Source organism: Sitophilus oryzae, unplaced genomic scaffold (assembly GCF_002938485.1).
Source record: "Sitophilus oryzae breed Bouriz unplaced genomic scaffold, Soryzae_2.0 scaffold_1167_pilon_pilon, whole genome shotgun sequence".
Taxonomy (NCBI): domain Eukaryota; kingdom Metazoa; phylum Arthropoda; class Insecta; order Coleoptera; family Curculionidae; genus Sitophilus; species Sitophilus oryzae.
Genome location: NW_022145801.1, coordinates 2,949,547 through 2,973,919, shown reverse-complemented (window position 1 = coordinate 2,973,919; position 24,373 = coordinate 2,949,547). Strand labels below are relative to the sequence as shown.

Below are 24,373 nucleotides of genomic sequence, written 5' to 3'. Positions count from 1 at the left end.
TCCTTGACAGTTCTGTTTGACGATTCATTTGACACATTTGAATTTGATTTGAAATTTTGTGGATTTGTCAGTCTTTACGGAGCTTATTTTATGTTATTTATTATTTATTCTACTACTGATAGTTGTATAAAGGTAGTAAATCTAGATGGAAATTGTGGCAGAACTTAAATTAACAGTGACACTATCGCGATTTATCGAAAAAGATTCTAAAATAGTTGGTTGTGTAGCGTGCGGTAGATCTCGGAAAAAATTGAGTGAAATAATGGAACAACTTTTCGCTAGTAAGTGACTATATAATATACATACGTGTAGTAAACCGATCATTTATGAAATTCACTTAAATTAACTAAATTATATATTTTCTTGCATTTTAGCTTTTATTTATTACTTGTCAAAGATTAGATGTCAAGGAATTTAGATACGTTAATTTGACTTACCTGCTTCAGTAGCGTATCGGATGTTTGTGTTAATAAATACTTATTATAACTTATCTATTTTTATTAGAATTATATATTTTTATTACAATTTTAATAACTACCAACATTTATTCACAACGTAAAATAAAACAACAAATTATTGAGTCTACCCTACATCATAGTTTTACATTTTTTAAATAAAATTAGGACGACACTGATAAACCGGAATTTAAGTCGGCCATATTTGAGGCCCATCGCGGTGTACCTAAGATTTTTGATATGCTCCTTCCTTAGTCTTCTTATTCAAAGGGTTGAAGTGTGACTTTTTAGTTGTATAATATTGACTTTAATTACGATTTCATTGTAAATGGCATTTATTTTCTGAAATGTATAATCTTATGTTATATTACGCTTCTAGGAATCATATAATTATTGTAGTTTCTTTATATGATAATATAAAGAAAAAAGAATAATTAAGAACCCCAGATTATTGCTTATATTTCTAATACTAAACTTATAATGTCAGTTCAACAGTAGGGATATAAGATTAAAATTGAAATTAATTTTATTAATTAATTTTAAGTGATGTGAACTTGTTTTTAAAAACACTTAAATGCTTTATTCTACTAGTCGGTAATAAAAATATAACAATTAGGAGATCTGTCATATGACATATAAAGCCTCTCCAACGAGTCAGGAAAGATTTCGACAGAGAAAATGATAGAAAATGCAATTTATCTGTGAATTAAAATGACAGACAACTGTCACTGTCAAGGACCATCTTGTTGGACAGATTTTACCTTTTGTCATCTTCATATTAATTTATTTATACCTAATTATATAACAAAATATTTAGTTATATTATAAAGTACATAAGAATTTCACTTAAATTATATTAATATTTTTAAGTGGCTTTTAGCTTTCATAATTATTTTCCAATAATTAAGAATCTCATTTTAGACAAAATAATATGCAAAATATTATACCTATATGTTTATTTTTTATATTAGATAATTGAAGCTGATTGTAGGGAAGAGTGGCTTACGCAGGTGCATTTTAAAGATTGACTTCAGTATTTTAGAGACACTATTCTTCGATATATTTATACGAGAATATAATTGTAAATTTAGATAAAACATTAATATTAAGTAATATCCATTTATGTATATAATATGTGACTATGATTACAAATAAATATCATTAGACCCATTCAAATCGCTATTATGATGATATTTTTAATGTGAACTAAAGTATAACTAACGAGCCAGAGAAGACTTCGACAAACGACATCAAAAAAATTATAGAAATTACAACTTATCTATGAATTAAATAACAAATACATCATTGAATAAATAAATAAATAAATGCCTTTATTGTCAAAAATTTTTACAATTTGTAAACAAAGGTAAAGTAAACAAACAAAGTAAACAAACAAAAAAGAATACAAAACATTATACAAATAACAACAAACAAACAAACAAAAGAGAATACAAAACATTATACAAATAACATTGCCAGTCTTATTGTTTAAAATAAACATTTATAAATGTTTACAATGTCAAAGAACAAAAAAATAAAAATAATACTCAAAAATATTTAGTAAGTTTATAGTAAATATCAATGACCTCTAGATAAATTTATTTCGATGTCATTGGTAAATATAGTAATAGCAAATTAGACCAGTGTTTAGAAGATCAAATTCGATTATCAAAATATAAGTCATTTACGGCGTAGAAAGCCTTGTCTAGTAAATAAGATTTCAATGCTTTGCGAAATGAAGAAAATTATGTAATGGATTTGATTTCAAATAGCAGGTTATTGTGCATTTTTTTCGAGTTGTATAATATTGAACTTTTAACTAACTCTGAGCGTGGGGTAGGTAGATAAAGATCTTGCTCCGCGTTCCTGAGTGGATAAGTGTGAGATGGCCTTTCTTGAGAAGCTGATACAAGCTTACGTATTAAGCAAACTGATTCAAATATAAATAAGGAAGGAAGAGTTAATATTTTTAATTTCTTAAAAAAGTCCTGGTAATGAGTTCTCCTGTTTAATCCCAGTTAATATCGAACAGCTCTCTTCTGGAGCTTGGAAATGCGGTCAAATTGACACGCACAACATGTACCCCAGAATGGAAGGGTATATTTGAGGTGCCGACTCAAAAAGTGCATAATAAACAGTTCTAGCAACTGACAAGTTAAGCTCCTCAGAAACAGCTCTTAATGCAAAACAGGCAGAGCTTAATTTTTTCGACAAAATGTCGAGATGCATGTCCCATTTCAGAGAATTGTCTACAACATGCCCTAAATATTTTACAGATTTTACGATTGTGTTTGTTATTTAATTTGCAGTGTCATTGTTATGTATCCTTTGGACTGACTATAGATGTTCATCTAGTAATTTAGCTATATGACAATATTTAATCAAGAGTCAGCAGGGACTTCAAAGTCAGGTCATACTGTCAGGAGGGACTTGACTGCTTGTTGAAGAAATAATTTACCATTGAATTAAATGAGAGTGAAAAAATAAGTCGTGTCACTGAATTGGCAGATTTTAAAATATGATTATATGCGCTAACAACTAATAATGTATTTTTATATTCATAGAATATACAAACATTTTCAAATATACAAATAATATACAAAAGTCAATGCTTATATGTATGTATTTTTTGATATACTATACTATTTATATCAGAAAAACAACAGTATAAGTAAGTATTGTATAGATTTTCACAGATTTTCACTGTATTTGGCCAGCATGGTTTACAACTGAACATAGCCATATTAATTAATAATAAAAAACATTTTTATGCTGTTTTAGCCAGATATAGTGTATTCTTCTTCTAGTCTAGTGCGATCTAAAGACATCAAATAATATAGCTACACAAATTCATTACAAAACTAATCATATAAATTAAATGATAGATAGATATATTTCAAAATTTTATATTAACCAGATAATTTTAAAAAGACTGAAAACTCATATACTGCTGTTAGTTTTCTATAAAAAATAGTTTCTTTTAATATGAGTTTTGCTTTAATTTTTGTAAATAATGAAAATTAGATTGATTTTATGATTGAATTATAACATGTTAAAATATTAACATAATTAAGATTATTAATATTAAATGTACCTACCTTACAAGTGTGCAACAGTTTTAATTGTAAGAAATTGTAACCAAACACTTGTGTAAAAAAGATTATTACCAATTCAATTGGTTGGAGTAATATAAATTAATATCATTATTTTACAAAAAAAATATAACTAATAATAACAGATCTTGAAATTGTATTTTAATTAAATATTTAAGTTTAATATAAGTATTTGTTGCTTTATAAGTATATTTTATGCAAAAAATTTAGTGTTAAACTGTGTTATAAAAATAAAGAGTATATTGTATCTTGAACTTGCAGATGTATTTAATTAAACCCTTTAAAAGTGATTATATTAGCATTCGTCCCCGATTTTTATTATACAGGGTGTTCTAGGAATAAGTGCAAGTATTTTAACTGGTAGTATAGTTCAACCCCAGACTCAAGCCTATGTGTTTTTTTCGCGAAAAAAAAATTTGAAAATTCGTAATTTTTAGGAATTTTTTTTACTTTTTGGTTAAAAAACATAATTTCTTGATAATATGGCAACATAGGTATTAGATTAAATTTACAAGAAAGAAAATCCAGAAAAGATCTAGTGGTTCTCAAAATTTTAACAAAAAATATTTTTTTTTTGGAAATTTTCAAAGTAAAGAACTCCCTTATTTTGGACTTATTTAAAAAACGATAAAGGGAAAATATGTTTCTTTTATCGAGATCTACCACATCTTAAAATACTTGCACTTATTCCTGGGACACCCTGTATAACAAAGACAAGTTGTTTTGAAATGGTAATTTACCTACCATGACCTAATACAACAAATTACATTTTTACATGAAGTAAACATAAAAATAAGCTGTACTTTGTAGAGCTGAAAACTTTCATACGTTTGTTAATTTTCTATAAACTATTTTGATACCAGGAAATAATAATTACTCATTGGCAAAGATTGAATTTTTATTTGTCATTTAAATTTTGACTTTGAAAATTACATACCAAATTATGACATTCTTTTGATATTTTGAAAGAAAATGTATTTTTAAAAATAATCACATGCTAAACCACATAAATAATAAACAATGATCAAGATTTGAATAAGAAACATTTTATATCTAGGTACTCCTTTAGGTATATAATTCATTCTACTGTATAGGCTCAAGATAGGAATGTAAGTCAAGCGTTTATTATTATATCACTGTAACTATCGTTAATTTTATTTGTAGAGTACAAAAATCAAAATAAACTACGATGGAAGTAGAAGCCAGAGGAGGGATCGGTAACCTTTTTTTAAAAATATTTGTGGCCATAAAAATTAAATTTAGCTAGGTCTTAATTAGTATTATATTTAATTAGTTAGGTCTTAAAAGTTCGTATGATTATAATAATAATATTCTACTAACAATGAAGACTGATTCATTTAGGGGTAGGAAGTTTTGGTGATACAACAGCAAAATAAAACACTAATTCACCACAATACACCAAAACACTTTACTTTTAACAGTGGCCAGAAATTGCAGTATACACAGGCCACTGTAGGCTTACACCGCCTATCTGTAGACCTTGGAGATACCATCACCCTCGAATTAAAAGGTTGGGTCTTGAGGATGGAATTTAACAAATTGCAGAACTAGAAAGAGTCCCCAGTTGGACTCGCTCTTGGTAAACTAGAAAATATGTTTAAAGCTAACCTGCTGATGTGATTTTAGGTAAAATATCAACCCGATATCTACTTGCAATACTAGGTTGCATCGGTATGGGCATAATCTATGGACTGAAGGTGAATTTTCATGTCGCGATAGTGAGCATGGTAAATCACACTGCAGTTGGTGGTAGCGATCATGGAGATGCAGCCGAGGTATGTAGTTTAGTATGTATATAGTCATAAGGAAAGAATAAAAAAGAGCTACGTTGTCCTCTATACGTGTAAAATAATGATAGGTAAGAACTGGGGACTGTGGACTCCAACCGAGTATGGCTAAATGGATATACAATGCTATGGTGCGACCAATCCTCACATATGGATCCCTGGTCTGGTATGGAGGCCAGCTTTAGAGAAGACAACCAATCTTTCCAAGCTTGGAAAGATACAGAGAAGTGCGTGGTTGTGCATTACAGGAGCCTTAAGATCGACGCTCACAGATGCTCTAATAACGTGCTCCTTCATCTCCTCCTATTAGATTTTCATATTATAAATCTGGCTTCTAGTAGTATAATAAGGCTCAGAGAAACTGGTTGCTGAACGGAAAAACCCTATTTTGACAGCAGTATTATTAGAAGATTACCAAAGAATATTATTGCTGGACCATCAGATTCTTCATCAGATCTGACATCTGGCACCTAGGTTGGAACTTGGCAAGAACTTTCTAGTTAGTAACAGAATTCCAACCAGAAATGAGTGAAAGTTTAAAAAACTAGTGAAGGAATTCGATATTGCACTATTTACTGATCCAAGATGGATCAGGCGTAGGTGTGAGGGTTTTCTTGAAGGGTCTTGACATTGCAAGGTGTTATATGCTTCTGGACAGATCAAGTGTATTCCAGGCAGAGATATTTGCCATTTGGAAGGCCTGCAAATGGCTGAGCGAGGAGACATCTTATGGGCGGAAAACTGTAGTAATCACTGACAGCCAAGCAGCCATCTCGACGCTGAACTCAACTACCAAAATACCATCCTCTAAAATAGAGTTACGGATTCCCTGGGTCCACTAATTTAAACTCACGATAAAATACTAATATAACACACAATTAACTACTTATAAAATTCCTTCGCCAAATTGTCCGATTCCCAATAATTTAAAACGCGGTATATTCAAACTTCCAACTGTCCCAACTGCCGATCGCACCGTTTTACATAGCTGTGGTGAGTGTTTCTGGAACGTTCTAAAATTATCGGTAACTTTCTGCCATCTACCAGAAAATTCTGTTGTCCGATTCGCTTACTTGTCGACTTGATTAAGAGATGGCGCCTCAACAAAAAATGTATTCAGATTTCTTGTGGGTAACCAGCAATACACGTTTTATAGTTACTCGCTTCTCCGACAGATGGCGCCACATACACCTTGACAATAGTTAAAAAATCATACGACAAATTATCCTACGTAGCAAGTAAGTAAGACATACCTTGATTTGGGTTCCAGGCCACATGAACATCGAAGGGAACGAACGCGCTGATAAACTTGCAAGGCGAGGATTTTACCTAGGGCTAGACATATAGAAGAATTTTTACTCCTCTCAATACCATAAAAAATACATTTACCTCCATTTTCTGTCTGGAGGGCAGCCATATAATTAAGTCGTTTAGGGATATATCGCCAGGCCAACGGCGGTATATACAGGACACTGGCCAATAGTTGGTGAACATGCGGCCAGAGTGAGTATCCTTTTAACGAAGTTTGCGGAAGCTGCAAGGAGCCAAAGGAAGGGGAAAGGGTCCTGTATTTTCTGTATTGTTGTCCGGCTTTGCTATACAAAGCCGGATTTACGTATCCTATGATACGTAATTGTTTCCTCGGAGGTTACAGCTTCATAAATCTTGAAGATGTTGCCGGGAAGAGCATAACGAAAATCACCTGTCACCTTAAAGCCACCGAATGGTTATAAACAATTAACAATGAACCAACCTTGTAGTCATAATAACGAGAATATAATACCAAACTGAAAATAATAAAAAGTTATGTTTGTTTGCCGTTATGGGAAAATCAATCACACTCTCGTTATCGGTTTCGGGGCTTATACCCCATCATCAGACGAGCTAACCGGCCTGGATTCTTATTACGTCTTAACTACAAATGATTCAATAACAAAAACAGAATATTTAATAATTAATATGATTTGTGATCTTTTCCAGGATGGTCCATTTGTCTGGTCAAAAATGGTCCAAGGTCTATTACTCAGCTCCTATTTCTGGGGCTATTTGATAACCCAAGTTCCCGGAGGTCGAATTGCAGAACTCTTCAGCGCCAAATGGGTGATGTTCTTCTCCGTCGCCATCAATGTCGTCGGCACCCTACTCTCACCCATCATGTCCGAGATTCATTACGCTGCATTAATTGGAATACGAGTTGCCCAAGGTAATTAAATAATATTTAGCATAAATGTGTAATAGAAAATTATACAAATCAGCAAATCAGTTTAACTCAATCAATTTCGACGAATGACAACAATTTTATTTTGCAATTTACAGGAATGGGTGGAGGTGTCACTTTTCCAGGCATGCACGTACTGCTGGCTCATTGGGCACCTCCTAATGAGAGAAGCGTTATGAGCAGTATAGTGTATGCTGGTACTGCACTAGGCACTGTTGTAAGTACTTCTTTGTCATTACTAAAGACTCATTCCCACTTGTCACTTTTAATCATCTTAATGAAATCATCCAAAGTGATAATTTAACATATCAAAACTGTATGAAAACTGAATGTAGAACGAATAAGAGAGGGGGAGGGGTTAATCACCGCAACCTTAAAGATCTATTGTGTTACCTTTACTTGAGTTATACCTCATCATACAGTCTATAACTCAACATACATGGGGATATTTCTATTGTACGGAGGACAGGGTATTTCCCATCCTTCTCTGACAACAACTGTTCATCCTCCGAGGAGTGGGTATCTACCTCCTACGAGCTCAGGTACCCGTGAGCTGGAGGCTGGAAGATCTATTTCCATTTTCTCCACCTCTTTAACTTGCACTCTCCTCAGACCAGATACCTGTGTTGTCCCAAATCTACAATAGAGGATATATCCCTCTTTCTCTATTATCTCCTTGGATTTGAGGTCAATTAAACCGCAAGAGTTAGTCGGTCCACTTCTACAGAGCCCCGCTGTAAGGGAGACGAGAATACAATGGGTTGTCTCCTGGTGTCGCAAGGTTGAGACCAAAAGAGGCTATTCTTCTATCTATAGCCAGCATGCCTTTGACCTGGTCCCGCCATCACTAGATTTAGGTTGTTGGTTTGTCTCCTCTTAGACCGGGCGGTTAAGCTAATGACCGCCCACACCCGTGATACATAACCCCAGACAGTAAATGGCGCCTAGTATGACGGAAAGAGTAGTCCCATCGTTGTACGTCTTGGTGTAATTTCCTGACCACGACACTACAGCCAGGGACAAGATAATGAGATGCTCCATAGACCTAGCCAAAGTGCCACAGGGGATTCCCCGGAGCATCTGACTAGCAGCTTCCCCACCAACGACAAGGTCTCGCATCTCCTAGAGCCGCCAAGCCAATTATCACCGATCTTTTTTGGTTAGCTGGATGGTTAGATAAAAAATTGAGATATCTTGAGGACCAAGTTTTCTTTGTATACCATTCGGTTTTTATGGTTTGATTGGTATGATGTAAAGTAATATCTAAGAAGTTAATTTTTTTATCGTTCTCTATATCCAATCGGTTTAGAACGTGGCGATAACGTTGCCCGATATCTAGACTCCATTTTTTTCTATCCTCCCATTGGCCATCGTCTAAATTTCTCACATCCATGGTTTTACAAACTCCTTCGTGTCAAGTTCTTTTTGAGCGACCTCTTTTCTTCCAGTGATGTAGTATCCAATACATTGTTTTTTTTTGGTAATCTGTTGTCATCCATACCTTGATGTACAGGGTGGTCGGAATTGGTCTGTTTTAACGGAGAAAACCTATTTCCTGACTAGTTAGAACAAAACCGTCATAGATGTCATGGGTTCGATTTCTGAGACACCTTTAATAGCATAAACCGCCTGTTGATATTTTCACTGCCAACTGAGATACGGGGTCTTTTTGAATTTTTAACTATTTTGGAAATTGCCCATAACTTTTGTACTTCGCGGAATAATAAAATTCTGTAAAGACGTTCTTAAGGCACTTTTTTAAGCACAATCCAGTGGCGTAGTCAGTTTTTTTCTATGCTTGCTCTTTTTGTCAGAAATAATAAAAAATATAATTTTTTAAATGGAAATCGTAGTTGGCTATGAACTTAAAAAAATGCTGGCATTTAACCATTTCGAACGATATAAAGTTATGGATACCTATTTCTAAGAATGAGAGAAATATTAGGTTTTTCATCTTTGTATCGAAGTGTGCCTTGATTTTCTGTTGACCTAGTTGTCTAATTATTTTTTATCGCAATTTAATATTGTATATTATTATTTATCTGCGTAATTAAAGACTTTTGAAAAGGTAAACTAACATTCTATATTAGTTTTAGTAGTTACAATTGAAATCTATACAATAAACAAAGAACAAAGCTAAAAAGCGTATTTTTTGAGTAACGAATATAGTTTTCTAAAATAAATCATCTAAGATTTTCAAACTGAGCACCTCTTTGTTGAATACACAATAAACATCTTTTGCGCACAGAGTTACAGCGATTTATTAGGCGAACTGGTATAATAAGCCCAAAAGCTTGCTAGTAGCCTTCTGCAATTCTTCTTTCGTCCAATGATTCTTCTCTTATAATATAAGGTCTTTTAATTTCCCCCATAAAAAAGTCGAAAGAAGTTAAATCACAGGACCTAGCAGGCCAAGATATGGGGTCCTTTGTTCCAATCCGATTCTCTCTAAATTCTTCATTTAATGGCTTTTTAATTGTAATTGGTAAAACTAATATAGAATGTTGATCTTTCTTTTCAAAAGTCTTTAATTTTACAGAAAAATAATAATATACAATATTAAATTGCGATAAAAAATAATTAGGCAACTAGATCAACATAAAATCAAGGCCCGCTTCGATACAAAGATAAAAAACCCTAATATTTCTTCCATTCTTAGAAATAAATACCCATAACTTTATATCGTTGGAAAGGGTTACACATCAACATTTTTTTAAGTTCATAGCCAACTATGATTTCCATTTAAATAATTATATTTTTTATTATTTCGGACAAAAAGAGCAAGTATAGAAAAAAACTGACTACGCCACTGAATTGTGCTTAAACAAGTGCCTTGGGAAAGTCTTTACAGAATTTTATTATTCCGCAAAATAAAAAAATTATGGGCAATTTTCAAAATGGTAAAAAATTCAAAAAGACCCCTATCTCAGTTGGCAGTGAGAATATCAACAGGCGGTTTATGACATTAAACGAGTCTCAGAAATCGAGCCCATGACATCTACATCGGTTTTGCTCTATCTAGTCAGGAAATAGGTTTTCTCTGTTAAAACAGACCAATTTCGACCACCCTGTACATGGCCGTACCAGACAAGTTGCCTTTTTTCGATGTCAGTCATAATCGTGTCGTGAATTCCCATTTGTTCCCGGATATTTTCATTTCTCACTCTCTGGGTTCTGGATACTCTAATCGATCCTCTGAGTGCATCCATTTCGGTTGCTTCTATTATTCTTTTATGTTGTTCTATCATTCTCCAAAAGTAACGCTTACTCAGCATATAAAAGACCATACCATCACGTGGTATACTGATGCTTCCAAAACTAAAGCAGGGACAGGGATAGGAGTATTTGGGCCGAAAACTGAATACTCCGAACCAATGGGCACCTACCCCAGTCTCCTTCAGGCAGAAATTTGCGCTATCGAAAGATGCGTACAATTTATCTTAGATAGGAACTATCGAAAACAGGAAATTGCCATTCTATCCGATAGTCAAGCAGCACTTAACGCGATCAACTCAGTAACCATCAATTCGAAGTTGGTCAAAGAATGCCTAGAGAAGCTCAACAAGTTAGGCAAAGAAAATAAAGTCCTCCTACTCTGGGTGCCTGCTCACCAAGGGATGGAAGACAATGAAAAGCAAATGATCTAGCTAGAAAAGGAGCGAACACTCCACTAACTGGACCAGAACCGTTCTGTTTTCCAAACGGGAACCAACTGAAAGCGGAACTGAAGAATCTGGAAGACTCCATCCGTAACTTGGAATGGGTGTCCTCCAACGGTCTAAGACACTCGAAAAGTTCCTTAGAACTTATGACCGAGAAAAATCAAAGGTTTTCCTTGATTTAAGTAAAAACAATCTTCGGATTGTCACGGGGTTTCTAACAGGACACTGTCTCCTCAACGAACAACTCAGTAAGCTGAAACTGAGAAACAACGGCGAATGCAGATTTTGTGGGGAAAATGGGGAAACACCAGAACACCTTATCACTGAGTGCGCCGAGACGACGACCATTCGTGCCATGAACCTTGGTACGTCTGATGTCGAGGATGGAGAGCTGGCCTCTGTGGAGCCGTCTCAGATACTGGCTTTTCTTAAAGCCCTGAGACTGTATGATGAGTTATAACTCGTTATAACTCAAGAAAGGGGAACACACAATAGATCTATAAGGTCGCGGTGATTAACTCCCCTCCTAAACATTCTACATTCTACATTCATTCTCCAAGTTTCTGAACCGTATACCAAATTACTTTTAATTAGAGTGTTATGATATATTGTATTTCCTACGTTTCCTAATACTTTTGCTTCAGAGGATTCCTGTATCACGCCTGTATCACTCTCTTTCTTCTGAACCCGTTTTGTTAAATGTAGCCCCTAAATATTTATATTCTTCACAGGCTTCTATTTCTTCTGAATTTTCCAGTTGTAGGTTACAATTTTCCATATTTATTGTTAGTCCTCAGTCTACATCGGTTTCTATTAGTTTGCAGACCATATATCCTAGGTCTTATTTATCCTCTGCTAGTGCTGCCTGATCGTCTGCAGACTGTAGGCTAAATACCGTTCTATCTGTTAAAGGTATGCCCCCCATCCCCGAACATTTATTTATTTTTCCCCGAATTATTTTGACTTCACAATTACCAGTCGAATTTCTAATTTTTGTATTTACTTTTAGTAGGTTTAAATTTAAAGTTGTTTTAAACTTTTTATTATAAATAAATTAAACCATTCGTCATTATTCATTACAACCTGTGTTCTCGGACGAGACATCGTACCACCAAAATGGAACTTCACACCAATGTCTTTGTCCATCTTTGTCCGTGGCGTAAAGCTATCACTGCAGCGGGATATGAAATAGCAAACTGGATGAAAATATGCAAACCAGAATGATTATATTGGGTGATTTTACTCTAAGTGATTAATTTTGGTTTGAATTTCAAAGATGATAGGCGTGTTTTCTTTTTACACCACTTGACCGTCTTTTTTGTCTATCCCCTATAGAAAGCGGATAGACAGAAAAAAAAATTAAAGAAACTAAGTTTATTTTAGAGTTTTATGCTGGCAGCTGGCCTGATAGCGAATTATTTGGATTGGAAATATGTTTTTTACATCGAAGGTTCGGTCAGCGCCATTTGGTTATTTCTCTGGATGTGCATGATAGCCGATACCCCCGCATCTCAAAAATTGATCAGTCCCGAAGAAAGAGAATATATTATGACGTCACTCGATCAAAAACAAGCCAGCCAATCTACCAAGAGTCAGGTAAATACTAAAATTTCGATTTATAACAATACAATTCTTCTTCAAATGTCATGTTCCTAGTGAACGTTGACGACTACCATGCTAACAATATCTCTGTATCGCTCTCGATCTTGCGCTACATGGAGTAATTCATCCGCGCTCAAGCTCGTCCATTGCCGCAAGTTCCTCAACCACAAAAGCCTCTTGCGCCCAATCCACTTCTTTCTTTCGATTTTTCCGTCAAGGATCAGTCGGAGAAACTCATATCGAGGTCCTCTGGTTATATGATCTAGGCATTTTCAGGCATTCAGAAGTAGTCTGTCGTGCTCCATTCTTCGAAGAACTTCTTCATTTATGGTTCTGGTGGTCCAAGATATTTTAAACATTCTTCTGTATGTCCATTTCAAATGCTTCGATTTTATTTATCGTTTATTCTTTATTAAGTGTCCACGTCAAACATCCATACACAAAAATCGACCACAGATAACATTTTGTAAACTTCTCCTTATTTTGATGTTCAGTGCTTGTTCTACGCGACATCTGATTTCGTATGAAGGATAGATATTGGCTAATCCAACAGCCTAGGTATTTAAACTTCGCCACTCTCTCCAACGTTTCTTCATTCGATCGCCGACATCTACTTTACTCACAACCACAAAATAGAAATCAACCAGAACGCCGACTCTGCCGAATTTGATGACGTTTCACGAATCGCGACGCCATATTAGCAGCGGGTAACTCTCAGGGCCGGATTAAAACGCTTTCGCAGGCTGTTGTCAGAGTTATATTGAATAAGTATTTTTATTATCTGATATGTGATTACAGACTGAGCGTAATACGTTATTTCGAAAGGTAAAGTTTGTATAGATAACTCAATGGACTCGACGCTACGAACAGGTGCTGTCTTCTGCGATAGTCAGAATTCAACTAAATCCTGACCTGCCCTGACTAAACCGATAACACCGCTACATTGACAGGTGTTACCCGCTCATAATGGAATTTTTAGGTTAACCACCGTTTCGCGCGCAGTTTGGGAGTCAACCTTCTGGTTGATTTCTATTTTGTGCTCACAACCATATATTTAGTTTTATTTATATTAATAGAGCCCCTAATTCATACAAGCTTCATTGACTCTGTTTACTATTTCTTGTAGATCTACGAGATTTTCTGCTACAATTACGGTATCGTCGGAATATCTGATATTATCTATTATTTCTCCTCCCATAACAATTCCTTTTTTACCACTTAGGGATTCTCTAGATGTGTTTTCTGAAAAAAAGTTGAATAATAAACGTTTCATATTAATAGGTCTAGATTCTCTGTTATTCACGGTAATAGTAGCTGTTTGGTTCCAATACAAATGCGAAATCAGCCTAATATCTTTCATGTCATCTAGCTGGATGCTCTGCAGACTTCATATTAGCTTAGTGTGCTGGACACGAAAAGTAAGCCTTTTCAAAATCAATAAAGCGTAGGTATACAGGTCTTTTTACTTCCAAACACCTCTGCAGAAGCGTTTCCATTGTAAATAGTGCTTCTTGGTTCCCATGCATCGTCTGAAACCTAATTGCTCTGAACTCAGAGCTTCCTCGCACTTGTTGCTAATTCTAACCAATACAATTAGGGATTGCAAATTTACCGCCTTTTAAATTTACTGGTAAAGGGTAATTTAAAACATGGAATTACCGGCTTACCGGTATTTACCGTTTTTTCCTTATCAGAACCAGCGGAAAAAAATTAAAATATAAAAACAACTTTTATCAAATTAAAGCAGCACTTTCAAATATTTCCTCTATTTCCTTCGTGCTGAAGATATTGCATTTCTGTTTCAAAGGTTTGGGCAACAACCACAGGTATTATTTATTTTACAGTTGGTTAAGCTTGGTTGGTTTTTGTTTTACATGCACTCTTGTGTTGCCTTTCCTACTAAAAAAAGAGAGAACTTATGAATATGTCGATAAGAAAAATCTCTGCCGAAAATTGGACAAATGCCATAAACCACGTCACATACAGTCATAAAACAGACACATACACGGTGTCCCAGTTCAAATGAAACAAGGCAATTTAAATGCATTTCTGGTGTGAAAAGGACAAAACGGTGAAACACGTCAACTTTATTTTCGATATATAAGATGCGACTATTTTTGAAGTCCCTAATTCAAACCCCACGCGGGGGTGACATCCACCCTTAAAATCTTAAATATAATGCGGGGACGGGTAGCACATCATTTGAAAGGTTATTAAAGCCTCTTCATTTTTGGAGTTTTTGTCACATTTGGTGGAATCGGACTGAAAAATAAACTTTTCATAAATTGATGATGCTTTGATATTTGATTGAGAATCGAAATAGGGTTTAAAATAAGAAATTTACATTAAATGAACAAGATTTTGCATAATGAATAAAACACAAAAAGCAGTGCCCTGCTTTGAAACAATTGTGGCGATTTACTGTTCCGTATATGAAAAATGTACATTCATCCAAAAAGTATTCACGTTGAAAAGAAGACGTGTATTAGCCGATTAGAAACAAAAATGCAAACAAGTTTTTGGTAGGTAAAAAATTGTTTTTATTAATATCTTATCTTCTTTTGAGGCAGTACTGCTAAATCTTTTTCATCTTGTCATTCAGTTTGGAAGTATTCTTAATATTTTGTACGGCTACTGTTCTTGTGCTGGAATTAGTAGCTAAATTTAGAGGAACTGGAAGTGTTCGTACAAAGAAGCGAGAAGTTCCACCTAGTGCGGTTAACAATGAGGCGATGCAAATAGTAGTTCTGGGACAAATCCATGCCGAACCAAGAATGGGTGTTAGACAATTGGCAACAGCCACAGGAATAAGTAAGAGTATATAGTGTTCACAGGATACTAAACTTCCACAAACTTCATCTGGTCCAAAAACTGAACGAAGATAATTTCGATAGACGATTAGAATGCTGTGAAGAACTAAGTGAAATGCTCATTGCTACGTCACGTCTTCTTTTCAACATGTACTTTCCAGATGAATGTACATTTTTCCTCAATGGAAAAGTAAATCGCCACAATTGTCGCTACTGGCCGGATACCAATCCTAGAGATAGATTTTCAGCCCGATTCCACCAAAATGTGACCACCAAAAACTCCAAAAATGAGACGGCGCTGAAAAGAGGCTTTGATAACCTTTCAAATGATGTGCTACTCGAGACCCCGCATTACATTAAAGATTTTAAGGATGGATATGTCACCAACGCTGGGGGTTTGAATTAGGGGCTTCAAAAATAGTCGCATTTATTTCTTCGAAAATAAATAATGTTGACGTGTTTCACCGTTTTGTCCTTTTCACACCAGAAATGCCTTTAAATTGTCTTGTTTCTTTTGAACTGGGACACCCTGATAGAGTCATAAAAGAGGAGTAAAAAATGTGGGATCTTGACAATCTCTTGGAAAAGACAGTAGAGTCTCTGCAAATTTCAGTTAGAAATTCTGACGACTCTGACTTCAGTGAGGATGATTTATAATTACCTACATATGTTATGTATTTTAATTATTGTAATACTTAACATTAATTGAAATGTTTTCCTAAACGTGTGACATTGTTTTTTGTAGTTATGTTATTTATGGTTTGTAACCTGTTACCTTCATTTTACAATAAAAACTTTAGATTCCTTCACTAATATGTACGATAATTGCGTGTACTCGTATAATCCAATATTACTAAAAATGCCATTAATAGGTAAATAAATATTTGTATATCATATTAGTTTATGTTGTGTAACAAAATATATTTTAACAAAACTTTAAATAAATATTAAAACCCTAATACCCGACACTGGTGCTGTCAGGACTTCATAATATCTTTATTGCCCTATTGTTCTCTGCAAACGTACCGGATGTGTCCATCTACAAACGTGTTAAAGCTGTCAATTTCATTGAAACATATACCCTTAAAATGAAATTGGTCCCATCTTTTAGCAGGACACACTGTATAAAACAAAACGTCTTTTGCCTTTATGTCGAACGTTTTGTGCTACCGAATTTACCAGTATTTGCTATAATACCGGATATTTGCTGATTAACCTTACATTATACAGGGTGTCCCAGAAATAAGTGCAAATATTTTAACTGGTAGTATAGTTCAACCCCAGAAATACGCCTATGAGGTTTTTTTTGCGAAAAAAAAATGTTGAAAATTTAAAATTTTTCTTGACATTTTCCGGGAAATTTGAAAAAACTTTTTAGTGCCACTTGTTTATTCACCTGAGATTTCCCTACGATGTATCTAAACCTTGCAGTGTTGCAACCTCCTATGTTATCCACGTTCTACATAGTTCGGCGGAACATAGTTCTACATTTATAAATTCATAGACAAATTTCTACTCAAAAAATTAGAATGTTAAATTTAATCTTTTATCAGTGCTCATTATTAATAATTATAGAAAAAAAACACATTAATTATTTTTAGTACTTACCCTTTCAATGAAAACTTAACAAAAACCACCGAAAATTAACTAAAACGTTACGTTTATGACGTTTACGAAAATCTTTGTTATGCTGCAAAATAACTTTATTTTGGAATAAATTTAATATAAAATGATTCATATTATTCACAATCAGGTCAAAAAAAGAAATTCCTAAAATGTTTATCGTAATTTAGAATACAATTCAAGAAATTTAGAAAACAGCCCAACGAATAATTGATTCATTTTTGTTTTGTTTGTTTTCTTTCATGTTTCTCTATTTTATTTGAACCACTGTTTTACAAAACACCTTGAAAAGCGTACATTACTTTGAATACCTTTCTGAATGAATAAATGTTGAGAATTATTGTCTCTTATCGCCACTTTACGAACTACTTTCAATCTAAGAAAATACATGTTTCACTCAACAATTATTGACAACGTATTTTGTTTTTTCGCTATTTTTTCGATGTATTTCGACAATTCCATCAACAGCCTAACCGGTTGTTCTTCTCTGGCCTAACCGTCAGCCAAGAACCGCCGCGTGTGAACTGGTCCTTTGAGTCGCCGGTCGCCGCGCCGTCGTGGCGGGCTTGCGTCGACGACGATGTTAAGCAACGTTGCCCTAGTTACAACAATTTCAAATTCAAGACATTCGAAGCAATCAAATTCGTATTAAATTTTAAAAATAAAAGAGAGAAACATGAAAGGAAATAAACAAAACAAAAGTGAATTGGTTATTCGTCGGGCTATTTTCGATGTATTGAATTCTGAATTACGATAAACATTTTAGAAATTTCTTTTTTGTGACCTTATCAATAACCAATTCATTTGTGTTTTGTTTGTTTCCTTTCATGTTTTTCTGTTTTATTTTTAAAATTTAATAAGAATTTGATTGCTTCGAGTGTCTTGAATTTGAAATTGTTGAAACTACGGCAACCTCGCATGACGCAAGCTCGACAAAGGAGCAGTTACCAGTGATGCGCCGCTCTCTTGGTCGGCGGCCGACGCGACGATTGGGTTGTCGATGGAATTGTTGAAATACATAGAAAAAATAGCGAAAAAACAAAATACGTATTTAAAATTGTTGAGTGAAACATGTATTTTCTTAGATTGAAAGTAGTTCGGAAAGTGGCGGTAAGATCTTGATAATAGATTGAAAGTAGTTCGGAAAGTGGAGATAATTCTCAACATTTATTCATTCAGAAAGGTATTCAAAGTAATGTGTGCCTTTCAAGGTGTTTTGTAAATCAGTGATTCAAAATAATGTGTTAAAAATGGGGACTGTTATTTTAGTAGTTATTATAATAACTACAGCATGTACAAGTAAAGCAGCACAATGAAGTGTATTTTAGTTAAGTGTATATCGAAAAAGAGACCTGTCACAGTTACATCGATCTGTCATAAGTATCTTTTTTAATGTTGGGTAAGTTTTTTTAATTTAACTTTTTTAACACATTTTTTAATACATTATTAAACATTTAACTTTTAATTTATTTTATGTAATAATATCACAATCTTAAAAATGTAATGCATCTCTGCAAACTCCTCAGGTGTTGTGATTTTATGACTTACTTTTAACATATACTTTCTTGTCCCTATGGCAACACAGTGCGTCGAATTAACTGAAATCCGGGTTTGATCCGGATAATTGGATGTAGTTGGCGATATCTGCCGGTGGTTCTCAAAATGTTGCGATTATTTTTTTAAATTTTCAAAGTTAAATAACTCGGTTATTTTCAATTTATTTTAAAAATGGTAAAGAGAAAATATGTTTATTTTGAACAGATCTACCACCCCTTAAAATATCTGCACTCATTTCTGGGACACCCTGTATATATAAAGATATTTAATCAAATAGGTAACGCGATCGCTAAATTCAAAACGATTGAAAAAACGATGATAAGTACCATTTTAGAAGAAGATAGATATTTTTTAATGTTTTTACAATAATTGCACTATTTTTCTATTTCTTTTTTAATCTTTTTTCTAGGAAACCCCGAAACTTCCTTGGAAATCAGCTCTCACCTCGCCTGCTTTCCTAGCCATTCTAATCGCTCACACCTGCAGCAATTGGGGCTGGTACATGGTACTTATCGAGCTGCCCCTGTACATGAAGGGCGTGCTCAAGTTCAAAATATCGGAAAATGCCATTTTGACGTCCCTACCCTTCTTTACCATGTGGCTGTTCTCGATAATATTGAGTAAAACCCTAGACACACTACGAGAAAAAAAAGTGAGTTAATTTTATTATTTTTTACTCTAAATTGGGGGAACAATTCATAGATTTAGCATCACTGCACTTCGCGCCGTTTTCTTACGCATTGACCTTCCAGTCATTGTGGTCTGCAGAGTACCCAGGAAAACCCTGGTACCGAAAGTACCGTGACTCGAAATTATGAATTCCCGGTTCTTTCGGGACTCGGTACCAATATTTAAAAAAAAACATTTGACTGATAATTTTTGGCGGTTCAATCAAACTCTTCTAAATACGTATACCGGGTGCATCTCAAAAATGGCTGACTCCTATAACTTTTTTATTTCTTCAGATAAAAAACGAGATTTGGTATGTTAGTATATCATAAATTATGAATGACTGACGTATTTAATTGTTTTCAGTTACTTCCTGTTTCACCGGAAACGACTACAACTTTTGATTTTTAAATGGCACCCTCGGTATTATTTTACTTTATTCGATAGAAAATGATATTCTGAATAGAACGGCATACCGTATGTCAACTTTTGATTAGGGCATCCAACACCGGGAGGCAAGCAGGGACGTATCACCAGCTTTGCCGCTATTGCTGGACAAGTGAAAATGGCGGTGCTGCCAAAGGATTTCCCAGAGGTTACTCTGACCACCGACCAGCAAACATCTCTAGAAGAGGCTATACTGGACGAAGTAGTGGCGATCGGATCGCACCCAAGTAGCATTTTCACGACTTGCGACCACATGTTTACTAAACACAACGTTGGATTAGTTACAAAAAATAGTTAGCTCCCTACCTTGGGTATTAAAATAAATTTAAACGTTTTTATAACGTTGTACCGACGTTGGACTAGTACTACAGCAAAGTAGAAGCTTCTGCGACGTCGAATAAACGTTGTCTTGTAACCTTTTTTGCTTAAGTGATCTTTAGGTGATTCGGACAAAGTAGTTACAACGTTGGACAATATAGAGTTTTCCGACGTCAGTTTCAGGACCTATTCCAACGTTATGCAAACGTCGTCTATTTTACTAATTCCAACGTTGTTTAGATTTCCTTATTCTTACGTTGGTAGGACGTCGAGTCACTACCTTTTGCAACTGTATTGAACCATAACCTTAAATCTTAAATTTTCACTTCATTGTTCTGTTCAGTCAGACAGTTCAGTGCTGCTTTTATTTTTATAAAAAAAACTTAATTAAAACGGGACATAATAAAGGTACATATAAAACTAAATTTAAATATACATCGACATATATTACCGATAGTTTATCCACTCCCTCGTTTATTTAGATTATAGAGGGCGGCACAAGCTAGACTCTAGGATGACTAAATTAGGCAATCTTGCGACTAGTATACTACCTGTTAAGGCCGAACTGCGACTTTATTAGTCCAGTATGCGACTACTCGAACTACTCCATCTTAATCTCCAAAACAACAAAGTGAAAGCCGCCATGTTGTTAAATAAGTAAATGTTTCGTTCCTAAAATAGCAATTCCTACTTTTTGAATACATTGAAATATTTGACTCTAAAAAACACGCGGAAACAATTTTTTCGACTGCGAATAAATTATTCGCATTTTACTAAAAAAAAATTCAAGAAAATTATTAGAACTTCTTTAATTTTAAGGCCCATTAGTATTTTTCAAAGTAGAAACAATACATTTATCAATAAAGTTGTTTGCGTTTAACTTTTTTGCCTTGGGTAACGAGTTACAGAGTCGGTTAAAGTGTTTCAATAATTATGATCTTCAAACATCCTCCACACTTAAATACTTTTGTTTTGTTTTCCTTCACTGCCATCTGACATATGTCTCTAACTAAATCATAAAAATAATATTTTTACTATAATTATCCCAATTTAGGATAAAACGCGACTTAGACGCCATATTAGTTTTGTATTTCTGTGAATTAGGATTTTAAACAACGTTGCAGTTTGTACTAAATTAGGCTTCTAGCCAACACCGGGAGGCAAGCAGGGACGTATCACCAGCTTTGCCGCTATTGCTGGACAAGTGAAAATGGCGGTGCTGCCAAAGGATTTCCCAGAGGTTGCTCTGACCACCGACCAGCAAACGTCTCTAGAAGAGGCTATACTGGACGAAGTAGTGGCGATCGGATCGCAACACAGCTATCTACAAAATGTGGGTCAGCTGCGTTTTGCGGGGATACAGTTTCGGGTGGGCATGATCCTCATAGATTGTGTATCTCAAGAATCGGCGAATTGGTTGGTGGAAATCGCACTTAACCTTAAAAATTGGCAGGGGCAGGAACTGGTTGCAGTGAAGGGAGAAAACATACCTAAATGGGGGGCCATCACGGTCTTTCTGCCGAGGAGCAAGGGGACAGACACAACCTACCTGCTGAGCCTTATTCAGGGTCAGAACTTCAATGTAAGGACATCGAGTTGGCGAGTCATCAACTCGAGGGAGGAGTCATCAACTCAAATCCAAGGAGGTAATAGAAAAAGACGGACATATCCTCTATTATAGATACGGGACAACACCGGTATCAGGTCTAAGGAGAGACCAAGTTAAAGAGGTGGAGAAAATGGAGACAGATCCTCCAGTCTCCACCTCACGGGTTCCTCAGTCGGACGCAAGCTCCTCGACTGTGAAGGGCGGCACGGAGGGCCAAACTCCAACAGTGGAAGGGTGTGTACCCTCGGAGGAAGAACTGTTGCCAGAGGAGGATGGGAAATACCCTGTCCCCTCTACAACAGGGGTATGATGGGTTATAGACTGTGTGATGACTCAAGGAAGGGGGGCACACAATAGATCTTTAAGGTCGCAGTGATTAACGGCATCTTACTCATTCTACATTCTACTTCTGAAGTTCTTTTGAAGTTCCTATACCTAATGTTTATTATCAATTATTGAAGTTTAAATATGTTATATATTATTTAGTATACTGTTGCTAAATGTATTAGTTTTATTTTTTATGTTATGGTTTTTATAATAATCTGTTACAACTTTAGCGTAAAATTATACTTGAATCACACTAAAAAGATTGTAGTTTGTAAAAATACGTAGATATAGTAACTATGCGTTTTATTTTCAGAAAATTTCAACAACAGCGGCTAGGAAGATAGCCACTGGATTCGCCTCCATCGTTCCACTGGCATGTTTCCTTGTTTTGTGCTACGTAGAGCACAGGACATTGGCCGTTGTCCTGATGACAGTCGCTACCACCGCGATTGGTGGGATTTTCTGTGGATTTTTATCGAACCACATCGATATCGCACCGAACTTTGCAGGAACACTTGTGGCACTGACCAATAGCGCGGCCACTATTCCTGGCATTATGGTCCCTATAGTCGTTGGCAAATTGACAAAAGATGATGTAAGTATAGCTTTAAAAAAAGTAAAATATTTTAAGTCTGCGAATTTTATCATGTTGAGAGGTACACACTTCTGGTTTACGAGATCCGTTTACGTGCGCATTAATAGGACAACGCATATTTTTTATGCTACTTACCATTACCTTTTTCAGGATTCTATTAGATCCTGGAGGATAATATTTTGGGTGACGATAGTTTTATACGTCATCGAAATACTAGTTTATATGGCGTTTGGATCTGGAGAAGAACAAAAATGGAATAAAGCAGATCAAAGTGAAGGGGAAGGAAATCCCAGACGTTAAAGTTATATAGTTGATATGGTGGCAAATAAAATTAATTAAATATGAAATGATGTTTTTTTTAATTTTACCTATTTTCACTTAGTTTGTCTTCTTTATAAAATTTTAAAAATTCTTTTGTACTATTCGTAACTCGATCCGTATTGACACTACTGATCCAATACTATTTTAGCACTTTAGAGCAAGACCATAGAGTACTAATCTCCCAAAAATAATCAAGAAAAAACTGATTAGAAAATACCACACTACTTGAGCACCTTAGAACAAGATTATAGAGTATTGATCTCTCAAAAATAATGAAGAAAGAAAGTGATTAGAACAGTTCAGACTATTTGAGCACCTTAGGATACAATCATAGAGTATTGATCTCCCAAAAATAGTAAAAGAATGATTAGAACAGTCTACACTATTTGAGCACCTTAGAACACAATCACAGAGTATGATCTCCCAAAAATAGTAAATGAAAAAAAATATTACAACAACACACTATTTGATCACATTGAAACAAAATCATAGAGCATTATTTTCAATCATAGAGGTTGTTTTCACAAAAATGACCAAGAGAAAAAATTGATTAGAACAGTCCACGCTATTTGAGCTTATTAGAACACAATCATAGAGTATTCATCTCCCAAAAATAGTCAAAAAAAAGATTAGAACAGTATACAATATTTGAGCACCCTAGAACACAATCATAGAGTATTGAGCTCCCAAAAATAATCAAGAAAAAAATTGATTAACTACAAATTATAAATTGAACAGTCTACACACATTGAGCACGTTAGAACAAGATGATAAACTAATGATCTCCCAAAAATAATCAAAGAAAAAGTCGGTTAGAACAGTCCACACAATTTAAGCACAACAGTCTATGCTATTTGAGCACCTTAGAACACAATCACAGAGTATGATCTCCCGAAAATAGTAAAAGAATAAAAATATTACAACAACACACTATTTGATCACATTCAAACAAAATCATAGAGCATTATTTTCAATCATAGAGGTTGTTTTCGCAAAAATGACTAAGAGAATAAATTGATTAGAACAGTCCACACTATTTGAGCACCTTAGAACACAATCACAGAGTATCCATCTCCCAAAAATAGTCAAAAAAATGATTAGAACAGTCTACAATATTTGAGCACCTTAGAACACAATCATAGGGTAGTATATAGCTCCCAAAAATAATCAAGAAAAAAACTGATTAGAACAGTCTACACAATTTGAGCACGTTAGAACAAGATCATAAACTAATGATCT

General features: G+C 34.7%; 1 protein-coding gene across 1 annotated transcript; it reads left to right on the top strand.

Moving 5' to 3' along the window:
- Nucleotides 1-4,515: 4,515 nt before the first annotated feature.
- On the top strand, nucleotides 4,516-23,130 carry LOC115888720 (sialin-like). Its single transcript, XM_030908532.1, has 9 exons — nucleotides 4,516-4,677; nucleotides 4,733-4,785; nucleotides 5,216-5,364; nucleotides 7,357-7,579; nucleotides 7,693-7,811; nucleotides 12,640-12,852; nucleotides 19,258-19,500; nucleotides 22,532-22,813; nucleotides 22,964-23,130. Exons 2-9 carry the CDS (start codon nucleotides 4,758-4,760, stop codon nucleotides 23,111-23,113), a joined length of 1,407 nt encoding a protein of 468 aa, XP_030764392.1. The 5' UTR covers nucleotides 4,516-4,677; nucleotides 4,733-4,757; the 3' UTR covers nucleotides 23,114-23,130.
- The last annotated feature ends 1,243 nt before the right edge of the window (nucleotides 23,131-24,373 follow it).

Bases quoted from the DNA above. Each gene is read 5' to 3' on its own strand.
- LOC115888720 (XM_030908532.1), top strand. From the start codon at position 4,758: ATGGAAGTAGAAGCCAGAGGAGGGATCG. The intron at 7,580-7,692 runs GTAATTAAATAA...TGCAATTTACAG, and splicing joins TGGAATACGAGTTGCCCAAG to GAATGGGTGGAGGTGTCACT. The intron at 7,812-12,639 runs GTAAGTACTTCT...AGTTTATTTTAG, and splicing joins GTACTGCACTAGGCACTGTT to AGTTTTATGCTGGCAGCTGG.